At 37.6% G+C, this 19,808-nt stretch overlaps 1 protein-coding gene across 1 annotated transcript in view; it reads left to right on the top strand.

The window, feature by feature from the left end:
• PAPSS1 (3'-phosphoadenosine 5'-phosphosulfate synthase 1) overlaps positions 1–19,808 on the top strand; it is a 45,769-nt gene that overhangs the window by 15,540 nt on the left and 10,421 nt on the right. Inside the window, exons 6-11 of the mRNA XM_064450069.1 lie at positions 6,272–6,385; positions 8,184–8,295; positions 11,544–11,749; positions 14,055–14,190; positions 15,629–15,897; positions 19,294–19,523. Coding sequence (XP_064306139.1) covers positions 6,272–6,385; positions 8,184–8,295; positions 11,544–11,749; positions 14,055–14,190; positions 15,629–15,897; positions 19,294–19,523 — 1,067 coding nt within the window. The remainder of the gene's footprint in view (positions 1–6,271; positions 6,386–8,183; positions 8,296–11,543; positions 11,750–14,054; positions 14,191–15,628; positions 15,898–19,293; positions 19,524–19,808) is intronic.

The following is a 19,808-nucleotide window of genomic DNA, read 5'->3' as shown; positions in this document are numbered from 1 at the left end:
ACTACCCCCCAAATTGGAATCTGATTATGCACTACTTACACTATTTAGATCTATCCACTGTGAGTGTATGTATAAGTTTTCCATCCCTTCTTCCATCTCTCACCCACCTCCCAACAGTTACAGCCAAGTTCTTATCTAAGCTTATTATTGTACTTGTATTTGGGAAAGTAGTCCTCATGGTATCTTACAGTACTGATTTCCTAGCTATGTTCACACAATTCCCTGTAACTGTATTAAAATTATGTATTTTGGAGCAGAGTAGAAGTTAGGGAGGGTTGTTGTGGTGGTTTATAAGGTCAGTCTCTCTCTTTTTTTTTTCTTTTTTTTCTTTTCTTTTTTTTTTAAGATGTGAAGCTTTAGGCTGGTAGTTCCTGGAAAATATGTAGAAATCAATTCTGCTGTTTGGTACGTCTGAGGTTTTGGTGTACCTTATTTTTTTTTTTTACCCCAAATTATGCTGCAGCTATCACTGTAACAATACAATGATCCTTTTTGGAGCAAAGTTCTCAATCTTGTCTAGTTCCTCATTCACTGATCAAAAATCTAGTAATAAAGAATATTCTGTGTGATCGCCTCGGTCATCAAAATGAATTACAGCAGGCTCCAAAACATATTTCAGTATTTTTTTTGAATTAGGAAACTCGCATACATGGACACCTAGTATTTTTAATATCTGCAACATTCATGTAGAGCAGGCATTACAGGCATTCAGCCCACTTTTTCATTTTTTTAACTGTAAATTAGGCACTCAGTAGAGTATATTTGACACAATTGGTTATACCCAGCTGCTAGCAGGGCACTGAATCATTATTTTACAAGAAACTGTTTCCTGTCTCCTTCTGCTTTCAAAATTGTATCAGCAGAAAATTTGTACAAATACAACTGTTGTTTGTTTAGACACAGTGTTCAAACCAAACATCCACAGCAAAAAATGATTGGATGGGACTAGCTGGGATTCATAAAACAAAGTGAAGACCATGGGGACTTTATAAATGGTTTATAATGCTGGAAGTAAGCATTTGTATGAAATACAGGACAATGACGTTAACATATACGCTGACATTGTGTGGAATAACTGACCTTTTTGATAAGTAAATGAAGTATTGCTCTTCCTAAGACATGAGACGGATACAAGAGAACTGAAATAAATTGTTCAGCATTATAAAATGCTCGTCAGTGTTATGAATGCACATGCCCATGCAGCCAAGAAGGCCAACTCTATACTGTACAGTAATAGCAAAGGCATAGCCAGCAAGTTGAGAGAAGGAATTCTGCTATTTTATGTGGCACTTCTGAGACCTTATCTGGATGTCGTGTTCAGGTTTGTGCCCTTCTCCCTCACCCAGTAGAAGACAGACATTGATATACCAGAGTGAGTTGAGTGGAAGGCCACCAAGATGGTCAGGGGCTGGTACACATTGCCATAGCTAAGGGGAACTGGACTTGTGCAGTCTGTAGAAGAGAAGGCTAAAGGAGGTCTTATTGCTGTTTCCAGCATCCCAATGGGAGGGTGTAGACTGATGAAGACTTCTCTGAGGTGCACAAGGGTAGGATGAGGGGCAACAGACATGAGATGAAACATAGGCAATTCAAATTAGGCATAGGGGGAAAAACCCTTTCACTAAAAAGATGATGAAATATTAGAACAAGTTACCCTGAGAGTTTGTGGATGCTCCATCCTTGGAGATATTAAACACTTGATTGGCCAAGTTCCTGATCAGCCTGCTGTACTGGGACCAGTTTTGAGAAGGTGGCTGAACTAGATGATGCCCAGAGACCCCTCCATAGAGACCCCTCCATGATTCTGTGGTAACGCTAATAGTTGCTTCGTGTGAGAAGCTGGGGAAAAATAAATACTCTGTGTAAAGGATCTGCAAGATTATACTATTAGTTTTACACTGTTAAAGTGAAGATTTAAACACACAGTAGTAAAGATGTAAACCAGAGGGAGCAGAAACCAGTATGATACAAAACTGGGAGGAATGGCTGATACAGCAGAAGGCTGTGCTGCCATTCGGCGAGACCAGGATGGGCTGGAGAGCGGGGCCAAGGGGAATCTAATGAAGTTCAACAAGGGCAAGTGTAAGGTCCTGTATGTGGGGAGGAACAAGCCCATCCACCAGTACAGGTTGAGGGTTCATCTGCTGGAAAGCAGCTCTGTTGAGAAGGACCTGGGAGTGCTGGTGGACAGCAAGCTGACCACAAGCCAACAACATGCCCTTGTGGTCAAGAAGGCCAATGGTATCCTGGGGTGCATTAAAAGGAGTGTGGCCAGCAGGTCGAGGGAGCTTATCCTCCCCCTCTACTCCACTCTAGTGAGGCCACACATGGAGTACTGCATCCAGTTCTTGGCTCCCCAGTTCAAGAAAGACCAGGAACTGCTGGAGAGAGTCCAGCGGAGAGCTACAAAGACGATCAGGGGACTGGAGCATCTCTCTTATAAGAAAAGGCTGAGAGACCTGGGTTTGTTCAGCCTGGAGAAGAGAAGACTGAGGGGGGGGATCTTATCAATCCTTATAAATATGGAAAGGGTGGGTGTCAAGAGGATGGGGCCAGACTCTTTTCAGTGGTACCCAAAGACAGGGCAAGGGACAATGGGCACAAGTTGGAACACAGGAAGTTCCACTAAACATGAGAAAAACTTCTTTACTGTGAGGGTGACAGAGCAGTGGAACAGGCTGCCCAGGGAGGTTGTGGAGTCTCCTTCTCTGTATATATTAAAAACCCACCAGGACACAGTCCTGTACACCCTGCTCTAGGTACACCTTTTCAAGGAGATGGGTTAGACGAGATGATCCAGCCCCTACATTCTGTGATTCTGTGATAAGCTTTTAAACATAACTTTAAAAAAAATGCCTTGGTATTCAACTTCTGTAATTCCCACATCAATAAAACATTGATTTTTTGTTATTATACTTAGGAAAGCAAGCTATTCTATGTTAATTGAGACTGGTTAGGCAGCAGTCATCCAGTTAGATTTGCTGACTGATAGGTGTGTATGAATATTTCCTAGATGTTTTCGGTCAAAATTATTTAGGTTGATATAGATGTACTATTTAAGCTAAACACGACTTATTTTGACTAAATCAAATGTGCAAAGGGCATCTTTACGCAGCGGTGAATGGCTGGAGTCAGAAATTCCTCTCATAGGCATAAGAGGAGTGCTTCTGTAACTCAAGTGAATTTAAAACTTGATACAGCACAACTGACAGGTGGAGAAGAGGCCCTCAGTCCAGAAAGTCATACCTCTCTCTGTTAAGACCATGGCTGTCATTGCACTTTTTAGTTTTCCCTGTACTTAAAATACTGACAAACTGCAAGCTGTGGGTACTAAAACTTCAGTGATTATCATAGTTAAGCAGATACTTCTGCTGTTTTTTTTCCATGTATAAATAATTCAGTGGCCTCACACCTCAGTTAATATGAACCTGTAAGAGTGGTCATTCAGTAATGTAAATTGGATGTCACTTGTGAATGACCATCTACCAGAAAAGTGCCTGAAGGCCCTTTCCTTACAGACTGTTGAGGACGTTAGACAGCATCAGCAAAGAACCTACCACTGCAGTCCAAGGAGACGCATTGCCATGAAGCATGTAGTGTTTTTTTTTTTATTTCCCATTATTTATATGAATGCATTGAGAAATAGGATATGTTGAGGAATAGTGTGTAACTTCTCTTCTGGTAGAATGAACCTTTGAGTAAAGTTACTACCTTAAAGCGGTCACTAGAGGGCTTGCTAGCCTAGCATTTTCCTAGAATTCATACAATTTAAGGACCTGTGGATTCCTCTTACTGCTGGTTTTTTTTTTTTTGTGGTGTTGTGTGTGGTGGTGTTTTTTTTTTTTTTTTAAATCTAAGATAATGTTTTAAATACCATTTTTATAAGGGGGTCCAGGTTTACTAATCCTACAAAGTCTTTAAATGTCTGACTCAGTGTTTCTAGAACTGTCGTCAGGCTGTTTACATCTGTATAATGAAGTAGGTTGTTGACAGAAACTGCATTGTGAAACCTTTTTCTCCATTGTTTTACCAATTAGTGGGACACTAAAAACAGGACGATATTTGAAGACACCTTTTTAATAGCCACATTTATTTTAAGCTTTTGATGGTTTGTAAAATTAGGACATTCTAGCATGGTAATGAACTAGGGTCCAGAGGGGCATCTTCTGTGAAGCAATATAATGTGTACTCTCATTATACTTTGCTAGTAAGGTCTGCTGTTCTTTGCAGCAGGTAATAAAAATAGAAAAGAAAACAGAAGGCAGGTTTTGCCTAACTTACTGTCTCATAAAACCAGCTTCCCAAATGATGTCTGATGTATAATGGACTGAGCTTATAAAACACAATTTCTAAGTGCTAGTTTAGTTTGTTTTCCTTTTATTTGTCTTTGGAGATACGAATAATGCAACAGCCAGTGAGACTCGCCATGCCTTTTTACTCTTTTTATCTCCTACTTGCTTTCATCATCCCACTTCCTTTGTTTTACTTTCCATGGAGGTAGTGCCTAATGTCTGATAAATGCTTTAAAATGCTTGGACAAACTTTGAGTTTCCTAGTGTTGTGGTTTAACCCAGCAGGCAGCTCAACACCGCACAGCCGTTTGCTCACACACCCCCCCAGTGGGACTGGGGAGACAATCGGGGAGAAAAAAAAAAAAAAAGTAAAATTCATGGGTCATAAAGACAGTCTAATAGGACAGAAAGGGGAGGGAAAGTAATAATAATAACAATAATAACAATAATAATAATAATAGTAGTAGTAGTAGTAGTAGTAGTGATAAAAGCATATACAAAATAAGTGATGTACAATGCAATTGCTCACCACCCACCGACCAATGCCCAGCCAGTTCCCAAGGCAAGGTTGACAGCCTTGGCCAACTCCCCCACAGCATACATACTGAGCATGACGGCATATGGCATGGAATATCCCTTCGGCCAGCTGAGGTCAGCTGTTCTGGCTGTGCCCCCTCCCAGTTTCTTGTGTACCTGGCAGAGCATGGAAAGCTGAAAAGTCCTTGACTTAGTATAAGCACTACTTAGCAACAACTAAAACATCAGTGTGTTATCAACATTATTCTCATCCTAAATCCAAGACACAGCACTATGCCAGCTGCCAGGAAGAAAATTAGCTCTATTCCAGCTGAAACGAGGATGTACATGCATACCTGTTTACTCTGGGCTGCATATACTGGAAAAGTAAAGATAATTTCATTGTTCTTGTTATGGGTCGGTGTGTACTTTGCTGTAATGGTGAGCTTTTTTCCCTCAAAAAGTAAAGCATTACTTTACAAAAGTTTCTACAACTCTGAAAAACCTGTTTTAAGAAGAACTGTCAGCTGCTTTTCACTGATTTTTTGCTACTGAATATCACGAGAACATTTGACTGGGTTTTGACATTTTACACCATCCTTTGTCAGAGGAGACTCTTTAAAGTTTTATCATGATGGCCTTCTCCCTTTCTATTTAGTTATGCTTTTATCCTTATATAAATCTCTTATGAGAAGTTTAAGGTCTTGAGTTTTGAGCATTGTGGAGTGAGAGTGTCTCGTTTAAAATGCATGGAGGAAAACTGAATGTTTTCAAATTAAAAAATTATATTTTGTGGTATTCTGCTTATAAAACTAGATTTCAGTTGATTGCATATTTACATGCACAGATGGCCTCAAAGATTTAAATGTTCTAAGCGTTAGCATATGGATTAGGACACTGATGTTATGTCATTAGCTGTGGGTAATACACTTAGTTTCTACTTCTGTATTAATCACTTTCAGTTGAGAAAGAGATTTTTTTTTTACCTCCATGTTACCACTTCTAATGTAGGTTGTATAGTGAATGACTTAAATTTATAAATGTTCCATTTCTAAAGCTTTTTTACTTCTTTAGCAAGTATAAAAGCATAGTCTTCCTTTCTGCTGTAGATAATGCAGGCGTTAAGGAGTCATAAAAACTGCACTTAATTCAATAGCTAAATATTTATTAGGTAAATTTTATATGAGGTACTTAAGGTTTAGAAAAAAATGTCTTGTCAGAATGTTTCACTTCAGTTACTCAGGCCAGCTGATTAACTCTATCCCAGCCAAAACCAGCACGCTTTGCTAGCAATGTATTGTAATCTTGGAACCATGCTGTTTTTTAAATGAGTAAAAATTGCTTCGTGAATAAACTCTTGCTACAGGGTAATTAAACATTAGAATTTTACTTCCTGACCATGTGTTTAGTGTCCAAAAAGCATTCTGAGCAAACATTAACTTCTCTTTATTCCTTTTGTGCAGGACATTGTACCAGTGGATGCCTCTTATGAGGTGAAAGAGCTTTATGTGCCAGAAAACAAGCTACAGTTGGCCAAAACTGATGCTGAGTCTCTGTTAACCTTGGAAATAAATAAGGTATTGTGTGTTCAGTTGTCTCATTACTGAAGTTGAAAGACAGTCCAATCTCAGGAGAAGTAGATACAGTCAAAATAGATGTACTGGTTACAGAATGTTTCTCAGTAGACTTTCTCCCTGTTCTCTTGAGATGAATCATAGTATCTGTGTTTTCTTTGATCACTTACTAGAGATAACAATTAAATCTTTGTAATTTCATAAATAATGTCTAGTATAGCATTACTTAGTTTATCCCAAGCCTGGATATTAAATTTACTGGGACTTCCTCCCATGCCTTCAACCCCCCACCCCCATCCAGGGACTAAACCATGCCTGGCATGTCTTGTATGAGTATTTGTTTCTAGAAGAATTATTAACTTAGCTTTTTTAGTTTACTTATGCAAACAATTTTCTTTTGAATTTTAATAACCTAGAAATATGAAGGAAATCGGTTTCTCCTTTTTGATTCTCCTCATTGGTAGCTTTATATACCAGGCTCAAACAGTCACAAACTTGAGTCTACAGAGAGATGATCATAGTTTGGGTTGTTTCCCTGCCACCCCCCCCCTCCCCCTGGTTAGAAAATATTCATACTACTTTTCTGGCTTCCAGCAGAGGATGTGGAAAAGCCTGGATCAACTCAATCAACTCCATTCTTATTTTGGTTAAATGCATTAATTTCCAACTAAGATAAATTAAGACAAAACTACTTCTGGCCATGTTTCTGTTCTACCTGTTCTCTTTCTGAAGAAGTAGGCTTAAACACAGATACAATGCATGAGTTTTTTCACTGGCTTATTGACAGTATGACTAGAACTTAAAGGTAAATGTTTGATCTAGGAGATGACTAAGCTCAGAGCTGAGCATCTGCAGTGAGGGACTTGACTGTAAAACTGTTTATTGCTTTGATGAGGAATAAATATTTAAGGTCATCATTATTCAATTTCTGTAGTGTCCCAGTCCAAATTGTTCCCTATCTAGAAAAACAGATCCTTTCCCCCTCCACCCCCAACCAGTGTTTTTTAAATATCAAGCAAGTATATAACATAAGCTTGGGAAGAAAATGTGTGCTGTACTTGCCTCAGCATAAATTAAACAGTGTAATAAAATTACTCATGCTCTTTGCAAGAGAGACTTGCACAAGCAAAGCCTGTTGTTGTCAGAGACTTGACCAAGTCTTAGTAACGCACATGCAGAAATAATAGAGGCCACACACTAAGACATAGTGTGACTGTTTAAGTGCTAAGGAAGGAAATTCCCTGTAAGCTGATACCTCTTAAACTAAAATAAGTACTAGGCCCAAAAGAATTTTACTTGTGGATTGTCTCACTTGTTTCTGCAATAAAAATTTTCTAATATCTTTTAAGATTGTACCTCTTAATATTCACCTTCATAATTCTGATATTTTTGTGGTAATTGCATGTGTTGTTTCTCTCTGTCTGTTTCCCTCTGTTATCTTGCTCTGTTAAAAAATAAATGCAAGTGGGACTCACTAATTCTGTTAAGTTGAACTTTATCAAACATTTACAAATAAAGTTTGCTGTTGTGTTTTTTTGTTTAAGACATGGAAATTTGATCTAGTGTAAGGACTGAAAAACAGTCAAAAATACGAACAGTGAAGAACAAGTTGTTCCTTTTTTCTTTCTTGTAGAAAATTTGAATTCTTTGTGATTAAACACTGTAATACTGAGAAATCTTCCATTTATACTGTCCTGCATTTTTTTTGGTAAATCATGATCTATTATGATTAATACCTGATGTCAGTCATTAAGCCGTAACTTTTATCAGCTCTAAGTCTGTTTCTCCATTTCTTCACAAGGTGGATATGCAGTGGGTGCAAGTGCTAGCAGAAGGTTGGGCAACACCCCTGAATGGCTTTATGAGAGAGAGAGAATACCTACAGTGCCTTCACTTTGACTGTCTCCTCGATGGTAGGGTAAAACTTACCATTTGTAAAACTGAGAAAACTAATCCTACTTCTAAAATATTGCTGATGCTTTGCTTCTTAGTGACGGTGTGGTAACACATTATCAGGCTTGTACACAACCTGGGGTAAGAGAATAGGATATAATAATCAATTTAAGACTTGATGGTTTTATTCTTTTATTACCTACCATCACGTTAGAGTTTGAAGGTCTTGTCTTTTTGCCTTTACAAATTATATTTCTCAAATGTCTTCAGTTTTGAAAATAATTTAAACCTAAAATCCACATTTCTAATTTGTTTGGAAGAAATTTTTCACAGTGAGGACAGTCAACTGTTGGAACAATCTCCCCAGGGAAGCGGTTGACTCGGCCACATTGGACACCTTCAAGAGTTGCCTGGACAGGGTGCTGGGCCATCGTGTCTAGACTGTGCTCTTCCCAGAAAGGTTGGACTAGGTGATCCCTGAGGTCCCTTCCAACCTGGGAGTCTGTGAAATTCATTTTAGAATTCATAATTTCAAGTTCATTGCTCTTTAGCTCTGTGTGCCAAAAGATTTGTTCCATAACAGTAATGAAGGAAAGGACAACAAACTGACTTGAGCGCAGGAGCTCTTGCAAGTATGAAATCAGAATTTGGGGAGGTGGCTTGAGTATGGACAAACGTCACATGTAATTGAATTACTATGACTTAGTAATTATCCTGTGATGATTTAAACGAATATATTTTATTTTGCATTACCAATTGGCTAAAAGCAAGCATTAGTTAAGGTAGTCAACAAGTGAAAACATCCTTAGGTTTTGGAATTTGATTGTGATCCTCGGTCATTTTTCATTTATTCTTCTTTGAAGGCTGTGTTTCACTCTAGCCTTTTAGATTCTTTTGCACTCTCTATATCAAAGAGGGGTAGTAAAAGTTCCTGTCTCCCAACTTCCTTCTGCATTACTCTTCTCTTGCTGGAGACCAAATAGCAGAGGGAAAAAAAAAAGTCACTTGTCTTTCAACTCTATGATCCAGACATCTGTTGTCCCTTTTACATTTTCTAGTTCCGCTTTCTGTAAGTCTCTTGGATACTATCCTAGGCAACATAATGCCACCCTGTTATTTTGGAGTATCTAAAGTATGCAGTATTGTTTTGGACTGCTAGTTTTGTTTTCATTCTACTTGCCTTCTGTGTGTCCATCCAGGTGAAATGTACTGTGCAGATGCCATGCTATGCATTCAACTGCTAAAATAGCTTGTAGCTTCTTATTCTGCCCTGTAGTCTTCTGTAAATCAGAGTTTTTGTAAGGCATTTAAGACCTTGCATAGGTGAGTATTTGTGATATGGCAATATTACAAGTTTTTAAACTCCTCTTGCAGTCATTTTTAGTACCTCATGTATGCTGCAGAAAATGAGTAATGAAAAATAACAAATAACATATTAATGGAAACAATTTTCAGTCCTAAGCTTGAATAGAATAGTCATGTTCCTCTAGATGCTACCGTATTTCCTCCTTTTAGAAATCTACTGCAACATTTACATATGAGAACCTTTTTAGAAAAATGCGATTGCCTTAAAGCTCCTTTGCTACTTGAAGCAGTGACAACAGTTGGATCAAAACAACATCCTGAAAGTTTCCGCCCTGCTTGGTAGCTTAGTTCTGGAGTCTTACAGCAGCAGTTGTTTTCCAGAATTTTGACTTTGAAGAGAGGGAAATTGTTTAATACCTCCAATGCATCTCATCCTTTGGGATCTAAATGCAATGCTCATTCTGACTGACTTCTACATTATGGAAATCAGTGCAGGTGTGTTGATATCCTCACTTTAAAGCTTAAATTATCTGAAATAGTCTTAAGCTGACACTGTGCTCATCTGTGACTTAATAAACTCACTCCATTACCTTGCCTCAGTTTCTCATTTGTACAGTGGCTGAAGACTGATGTCAAAGATATTATATATTTATTATTGATCACTGACAAAATTTTTATAAGAGGTTTGAGATCCCTTCCCAGTTTGAAATATTTATTTACTTGTTTGCAAAGCAAAATTATTTTTTTAATACTTAAGTTAGGGGTGGCAAATCACCTTTGTGACTGTTGCCAAGCTCAATTTTATGACCTAGCTGCTTTGAAAGTAACTCTGAGCACTAAGACTGAACTTAGGAGAACATGCGCAGCATGCTTTTCATTTTGCATTATGTTTTTCTCCTAAACTTTTAACCTATCTTCATAATTTTTAACTTCCTCGCACACTTAAGGTAAAATTGAGACAAGGTTAAAAAAAATGAATTGCTCAAATAACAGGGAAATCAGCCTTATTTAGAGTCTTGTCCTTACTAAAACCAATAGCAAAAACTCCATTAACTTCAAAGGGCCCATGACTTTTCTCCTAGAGACCACCTGAAAGTTTTGCACTCTTCTAGCAAGTGTGTGCTCATTAGAATTCAAGCCTTTGCATTAGACTTACAGTATTTACTCCATTGGGTTTCTCAAATCTCACTCCTGTAGTCAAGAAAAACAAGGCTTCCAGCATCTAGCAGTGAAGTAAATGCTTAAAAATGTGGACCACACATAACCTTAAAATTCAGATACATTGGTTTAATATTAGAAGTAAAGTAGCTGGTAAGCTTTCAGCTGAACAAACTGTGCAAAATGTCTGCCTGACTCAACAGCTTTTTCTGAAATATATATGCTTGAATCTGAATATGGTTTTAAGTAAACAGCAAAAGTTACCTTCTGAAATACTTGAATTACATTTGCCGACTACTTTGGTACATTTGGCTGCTTCTATCGCATTGAACTTTTCTTACGGACTGAAAGTACAGCTACTGAGAATACTATTTCTTTTTTACTCATTATTCACTACAGTAGAAATCTTGCCTCATATTTTAGATCATCTGTTGAAAAAATGTCAGTTGTGTATTTCTGCGTACTCTGTAGCTTCTTGAACAAGATATTCATCTGAGATCCCCAAAAAGTAGTATCTTCACAGTCTAAATACTTGTGTGCAGCTATAAGCACTTGGTATTTTCACTACTGTCTTTGCTCTTTTTCAAACCTCAGTGCTTGCACAATTTTATAGCACATGTATCTTATGCAAGAGTTAATTCTCAAAGTTGCTTTTAACCCCTGCTAAAATAAGTACCTGAACTATCTGTTGTGTGATACACATACAGCCTGGACTGTAGTTTGCTAGGAGGGTAGATTTTCATAAATCATTGAAGACCATTACTAAGGATAAGGGCTTTTTTTCCCCCCACCCCTCACTCTGCAGGGGGAGTTATTAACCTGTCAGTGCCAATAGTGCTAACGGCTACTCAAGAGGACAAAGACAGACTGGATGGGTGTACAGCAATTGCACTGGTGTATGAAGGTCGCCGTGTGGCCATTCTCCGTAATCCTGAATTCTATGAGCACAGGAAAGAGGAACGCTGTGCTAGGCAATGGGGAACGACGTGCAAGGAGCATCCCTATATCAAGGTGTGTGTTTAAGAGTTGAAAATCTAGTTCTATTAGCTGTACTGTTTGTAGAGCTGCAAATTAAGTGAAGCTGATGTGTGTGACTAGTGTTAATTCAACAGCAAAACTACTTTGAGTACTAATTAAAACATTTGAGCAGAAACAAAGGTGATTTTTTTTTTTGTTCTATGCAGCTGTTGAATAGTCTGCACTTAGTATGAAAATCTAATGTCAATATGTACACATGAAATGAATTTAAAGTGTACTGTAGGATGTGTGCTACAGAAGAGCGATCTTTACTCTCTAGTGTGCCTAGGAAACGCATCCCTCTGTGTAGCCAGATGGATCATCAAAGCTCCTTAATCAGCAGATATACACATTGTGAAGGCAAGATGACTTCTATTCTGTCTGCATGTGGAGTACGTGAGAACTGCCTGGTTTAGATGCTTTTGGAATAGGCCCCATTCCTGGAGAATTCATTATTTAGTGTCTGGGGAGTTATTTTCCACCCATTGTGTTCAGTATGTTTTATTGTCTTGACCTTAAGCGTATGTCATACTGAAATATTCTAATTGTAACATACTCACTGCAATGCTGTGTTTGGTTTTGCAAGCTGGTGTAGATGTTGCATCTTTGCTCTGCAGAGCCAAAATATGTGTTTTGCCCATTTGTCTCTATAGTATCTCTTTGTTAACAACTATGACTCAGATAAAAAGAAATCAAACAAATCTCAAATTATGAGCTTGCTCTTAAAAAGGGAAAGTCTTTGATTTGTTCTAAAAGCATCTGTATGACTAATAGTTATACATATGTGAAAATTATGGATTTTTTTTACTTCTTTATTAATGTGCAATCATGGTTTTTTTTTTATTAATGACATTCTTTTACTGATGAAGTTGTATTTGGGAACATATCTGAAAAAGGACATCTCCTGCTAGACACAAAAAGAGAGTATTCTGGAAGATTTTCAAAGCCCTTGCTGTGTTCTGTGCTGATGAACATAAGATTAGCCCTTTATTGAAAACTTAAGACAAATTTAAGAAATTCTAAGATGATCTCCTGCAGACAAGATTTGAATGACTTGTTATAATGCATTAGCAATTACAGAATGACATGGCTGAAACTAACATAGAAGATGAGGAACTATGTTCTTATGTCTGTACTGGAGTGTACAGTAGTATCATGACAGGATATGAATGTGTGCATAATAGTATCATGGCAGGACATGAATCTGGTGGCCCTTCTAAATCAATCAGAAATCTTTGGGTTATTGTAGTGCAGTTTTCTCATCTTCATTTCTTTATCACACCTTACCCCCACCTTGGTAAGATGTCAAAGTGTAGCATTTTCTATGGGAAGTGGGTGGTGACTGTAGCATCGTTTAATTCCAGCAGGTCCTCTATCTCAAAGGAAAAATAAATTGAAAAATCCACTGTTAATTTTAATATCTTGTCTTGTGGGTTTAGTATGTAATGTCTGATGTTATATCAACATTTGTTGTCACCTTTCAATTACATTTTAATGTAATAACATAGATCTTTTAAATTAATAAGGCTAAAAAATTATCAGAAACTTGGAAGTTTTTTGTGGTTCCATCTTCAAAAGCAAATGCATTCTCAGAAGTTAACAATTTCTGAGTGAATGCTATAGCCGTTGCTAAGGTATGTTAAGCCGCTTGCTATAATTATTTTTTGACAGCGAGGTGATTGATATTTGAAGATATCAAAAGAATTCTAGTGAGTGTACAATATATGTCGCCTTGGTAAAGTGTGCTACAGTGAAACAAATCCAAAAGCTATTCTACTTCAAAGATTCTGATTTTATTTGTAAATTAAATTGGGTGTGTAGTTAATCAGAACTGGTTTATTTGTTATTTTATTGCTGACCAGAATCTTGTAAACTGCAGGGTGATACTGGAACTGCATTTGCTTTGACCAACAATTATAAATGTGCAACCTCATTGTACTTAATATATTAGGCTTTCCAGTCACTATCTCTTTTTGTGATATAATAACGTTGGTTAAGAATACTGGCTACTTGCATTTCTCTGTATTAAAAAAAAATCCTTTATTTTGAATGAAAGGCATATGCCTACTGCAGATTTGTGCAACTCTTCTGCACCATGGTATAACATTTCTGGATTATGTTCCAGTGATTTTTGGTTTTTTGTTTGTTTGGTTGGTTTTTTTTTTAAATTGATGCTTGACTTGAGACTGACAAATAAGATTAACCTGGAACTCTTCCCTTGATAAAGCTGTGTCCCCATGGCAATGCTCAGGAGAAGCTGACAACCAATCCTAAAAATGATTTTCCTTTCTTTTCTTAGATGGTTATGGAGCAAGGGAACTGGCTTGTAGGTGGAGATCTACAGGTTCTTGATCGTATTTATTGGAATGATGGACTTGATCAATACCGTCTCACTCCAGCTGAATTAAGGCAGAAATTCAAGGAAATGAATGCTGGTGACTAAATTTTTCTTGTTCTGTTTCTTCCTGCAAAATTTTATCCAAATGCCTATTGCCTCAATACCACAGGGGCTAGAACTGTTTCAAGGATGAAGATCTTGAATGCTCTTTTAGGTGGCATTCTTTGGCTTTTACTGGTATTGTTATGATCTCAGGCATTGCATTGCCTAAATACAGAAGAGAAGCTGGTAATGCCTGAGGTTCTGAATTTTATCTTTCTGTGCACACTAGACATGTTACTAATGCAGGAAAAGGTCATGTTAAAACGTGGTAGAATGTGACTTAAAAATTATAAGGTTCGGCTAAAACTGTATCAGGTACGGTTGAATGCTGAGTTTTAATGCTGTTTTATTTTTAAGTCTGTTCCATGCTGCTTCTGGGGAGCAAAGCTTATGACAGTAATTGCAAGCAGACTGGTGCAAAGTGGAATGTATCACAGTTAAAAATTGTGAGCTAACTGCTAGTTTTATATTGTGGAAGAAATAAAACAGTTTTTCTCACTAAAGCAGTTGTATTAGGCAGATAAATAAGAGGCTGAGTAATGTCATAAAGCAGAGAACAATCAAGCTGCCTTCATTGTGGCAGCGACCGGTAGGCAGATGCTGAGTGCCTCTAAGTGTGAAGGAAGGGATTAACATCAAGAATGCGAACTGAGATTGGTCCTGAGCTCCTGTCTTTTTTCAGTGTAGTCAGTATTTCCAGGATCTCCAGGTTTGAGATACCAGTCTTTGTTTTAGCTAGCCCCTAAATAAATTTTTTGATACCTGAAAAAAACCTGTTCTCTAGATTTCATTGGTTCCTTCTTGGGAAACCTCTCAGTTATGGTGATTTTGGTATCTTGCAGGGTACCTTAGTTTATCTTGATTTGCAGAAGGGAGAAATCTGGGTTGTGTCAGGGTTTTTCATTGAAGGGTTTGTCATACTTTGGAATAGCAATTAGCCTTGCTTTGTTCTTACTCTGAGTAAACTCTATTAAGCTGTTTAGGTGCAGGAAACTTATTAAAGTACATTAAATCCCCTTTTGTTGCAAACATGTCCATTTGTTCTCCTGATGATATGTTGAGCCTTTAAGACAGGTAGCATAGTTTGATTTCCTCTTAGAATTTGACCTTATATTATATGTTCATGCAAGTGAAACATCCAAAGAGAAGATTGTAGCTATTGGAAAAACTAGAGTAATTCTGTGGAAATCTCAAAAATGAAGGAAATTATTTCTGTTTTTTTTAGTATGGTTGTTTTTTAATAATTTTGCTTATTGAGTATAATGATTTTATAAGAATTCATAATCCTTTAATGACCTGTGACTACTGCTTTTATACTTGTTCAGTAGAGTTCAGAGGAAAGATTGTACTGTGTGAAGATTTTCCTATGGTTGTACAACTCCTGATAAAAGAACTTGCTTTCCTTATATCTTTTGTCTGTTTTTTCTCCATAGATGCTGTCTTTGCATTCCAGTTACGCAACCCAGTGCACAATGGGCATGCTCTTTTAATGCAGGATACTCATAAGCAGCTTTTGGAACGTGGCTACCGGCGCCCAGTTTTACTCTTGCATCCACTTGGAGGCTGGACAAAGGAGGATGATGTTCCTCTCATGTGGCGCATGAAGCAACATGCTGCAGTACTGGAGGAGGGAGTCTTGAATCCAGAAACAACAGTGGTGGCTATATTCCCTTCCCCCATGATGTATGCTGGACCAACTGAGGTAAACACAGGAAGAGTATAAAACAAAACCAAACCCCTTTGATAGTGCACTGAAGGATTTCATGTTACACCTGAGGTTTGTGCATTATGGTTTTTTTAATGGAGAGAGGAAACTAATTTTACTTGGGAAACTAGACTCAAAGGCTTCCTCTGTCATCAGCCAAAACATTCTATGAAGAAACTTGCATATTGGAGGATTTTTCTGGAAATGGTGGGAGACAATATTGGGTTTATATGCTCCTTTCCTTACAGTTGTAAGGGTATGATATGATAAAGAATTAATCATTCCTCCTTTTTTACAGTCTTTTTCAGAAGGAATCATAAGATCTGTTAACATACCAAATAGTTGTCCTGAATGTTAAGATAAGTTTTATGACTGTTAAGCAAAATGTTTGTATGTTGGAGGGCTATACACAAATTAGAAAAGAAAAAAAAAAACCAAACCAACCAAACTTTTGCTTATTTTTTGGCAAACTTAATTTGGAGAGAATTGCTTCAAGGCTTTTGTATGAAGTAATTATTTGGCTACACTTTATTTAGAAGCCAGGTCTTGGGTTGGAATCCCTAGAGGTTTGTGGGAATCAGTAGAGAGAATAAACACTCTCATTTGAGGGCAGTTCCTTTAGGGAATATTGGTTCTCCATCTCATTACTTTTTTTGTCTTTTTTCTATTTTTTTTTCTTTTTCCTTTCCCCTCCGTAAGTCACAGGAAGTTGAAATTCTGACCAGGCTCAAGAGGTTAACTCTGTGGCAGTTTTTTCATAGATAGGAGCCCTCACCAGCCGAATTAAATTAGACAGGTGTTGCTTATTTTCTGATGGCCAGTTGACTGATCAGAGCTTGCACTGCCTTTCAGTCCAGAGAAAAAATGAAGACCAGATCTAGTTGAGGCATGTAAGTGAGTTACTGTAGGGAATACTGTACTGTTCCCATAAACCTTTTGTGAGAATTAACAGAAATCTCCTACTTCACTCTTGAATTTATGAGCCTATGAGGAGGAACAAAACCCACAGTCCTTATTCTGAACAGAATGAGAGTTTTCTCCTAACCTATATGCCATTTCCAGTGACCTCAGAATGGAGCCTGACAATCATGTTTGTAGCCAAGTAATAAAAGAGACTCTTCCTTTCATCATTTTCCATAGGTCATTTAAGAGAGATCGGTACCAGATTTGTTCCTGTAGCACAAGTGCTTTACAAAACAACAAGCATCCATTAGTATGGTAATCTACAGGACGGGTGTGGCCTTCCAGTCTGTAAAGATTTTAACAGATGTGTTTCATAAGCATCTATTTAGCATTTTTGTATTTTTAACTTTCCTGATAATTACCTTGGAAAAAAAGAAACAGTTCTATAAGGGAAAATTCTGTATCAAAATGCAATAAGTTAACCTGCTTAGGAAAATAAATATGTACTGAAGTAGTATAGGTGTATAGAAATGGGACAAGAGCTGCTAGTTTTATGTCTCAGTCAAGTGGTTTACGTTGTTCTAAATTGTCTTAGTCAAATAGTTTCACTTACTCAAAATGGAGTTCTTACTTGCTGTTACCCAAATGACAACATGAAACTTAAATTTCTTAAGTATGCTAGAATAGTTTCAGAAAATATTCTGCTAGTTGATGTGGTATGCTGGAATTCCGTGTGTATGGCCCAGTCTATGCTTGTAACATAAATATTAAAATTATTAGCATATCTATCAGGATTCAGATGCTTCCATAGCACTTCATATGCTTGAATAGCAGTGGAATCCGTCATGTGTAATGCCTGGCTGTGGTCAAGATGAAAACTGACACCAGTGATACCCTCACAACTCCTGCTGGTTCCTAATTTAACTATCTGACTACTGATTTACAGAACTCCATCCATATTGACTGCAAAGCTTCCTCCTTGAATGGTTTCTGTAGCGATTAGTTATAGAGCTAATGTAGAACTAACAGTTACTACTTTGAGAAATCACTTTTGAGTTTCTTGCCTAAAGCTTATTAACATAGAACAGCATGCACAATGACTAAAATACGAAACACTGATTTTGTTTTATGTAAAGATTTGCAGTAGGTAGATACATTTTCCTTCCATTAAAAAAAAAATGCATCCATCACGTTGCCCATTTACTACAAGGCAGTGGCAGCAACTTTTGTCCTATGATTTGTAGAGTTTTTTCCCCTCCTGCCTCCCCTTCTGTTTTTTTCCCTTTAGTGCTTGACAGATGTTTTTACTGTTCAACTGGCGAAGCTATTTTATGCTATGTAGTTACTGGGTAGGCCCTTTAGTTTTGTGTGAAGGTAAGGCTACACATAGGAGAAACTACTGTTATATACTTGCTGGTTTTTTAAACTCTTCTCTGAGTATCCTTTGGCAGGTATAAGGAAATTGTATTTGGAGCTATACAGAAAAAAGTGAAAATCAAGTTATTAGTTATGAAACCACTCATTTTGAAAGGTACAGTGAAGTAACGTAGGAAAGCTGTTTATCAATATTTACAATACCTCAAATATTAGGTGGAAGGGAGTTGGTGCATCCAAGCCAAAATTCAGTAAAGCTAGATTTTCTGATTTTGACATTGGTTCCTCCCCAGTTCACATAGATGTGTTAGAATAAAATTATTTTGAAATGGTCAGGGAAAAGTGACTAAATATTTACCAAAGCTAGAGTTGCTTTGTCAGTTTTCATCCTGGAAGCTTGTGGTATAAATAGGCAGTCTTAGTGCTTTGAAAGCCTATTCCAAGCATTTGTGTGCAGTATGTACCTAGTTTATATGTCCTTTGGGTCTTAATATTGACACAGGCTAAATGTTGAAGTCCTGTCTTGAACATCATCCTTGCCACATGCACCAGGTGAAAATGCTGAGCATGGGCAACTTTTCTCTTTTAACGTGTAGATAGGTTGATTAGATCACTCATGAACATGTTTAAGTAGTCTATCTCGTCTTTCTTCTGATGAGATGTTTGGCAGCTATATTGGTCAGGATGTCTTTTCAGAGAAAATACTGTGGTTAAAATAGAGTGAAATGTGGCTATGTCCCACTAAACTGCCCAAAGCAGTTGCTTTTGCATTAATCTTTTTCTATAAAATGAAAGGGATGGAGACCGATGACATCAGGAAGACCTGAGCTAAGAAATGGATGAGCTCGTCTTTCTTGCCCTGATTATACTGTTCCAAACACTGTGCTAAAGTAACTTTTAAACTATCTTAATGTGCAAATCAAATAGGAGAATAGCATGTCTTAGCTGTAAGTTTGGCGGTGATTCACGTATTTGATTCTTTGTTTTGTTGTGGCTCCATAGTAAAAAATCATGTCTGATTAGGGAATAAGTGGTAATTATACAATGCATGCATATTTTAAGGGTCATACTTTGACCGTTTTCTTCTATTAACTGTTTTCCCTGTCTCTCTTCTAGGTTCAGTGGCACTGTAGATCACGGATGGTTGCAGGAGCTAACTTCTATATTGTAGGGCGAGATCCAGCAGGGATGCCACACCCTGACACTGGCAAAGATCTGTATGAACCAACCCATGGTGCCAAAGTGTTGACAATGGCTCCAGGCCTCCGAGCACTGGAAATCGTACCCTTCCGAGTTGCAGCTTATAATAAGAAGAAGAGGTGCATGGATTATTATGACTCTGATCAGTAAGTCGTATTTTTGTTTTAAGACTTTTTGAGCAATAGCTGCCTTTTAACCACGCCCACATTAAAAAATTGTTTTTAATTAAATTCGTATTGCTCAGAGATGGCAGTGTTTAGATGTGGTTTTAGATCAAATGCAACTTGACTTCAGCATGATTTGAGTGCGGTTTCACAGCACAACTAACCTGATCCAGCTTCAGCTGCCACTGGAAGCTCCCCTTTTCCTCGCATGTACTGGAGTTTCTCTAATTATGGAACATGTTGGCACAGACTGCTAAGTCCACAGAA

The sequence above is a fragment of the Phalacrocorax carbo genome, chromosome 4, assembly GCF_963921805.1.
Source record: "Phalacrocorax carbo chromosome 4, bPhaCar2.1, whole genome shotgun sequence".
NCBI lineage: Eukaryota > Metazoa > Chordata > Aves > Suliformes > Phalacrocoracidae > Phalacrocorax > Phalacrocorax carbo.
This window is presented reverse-complemented; position numbering and strand designations above follow the sequence as displayed.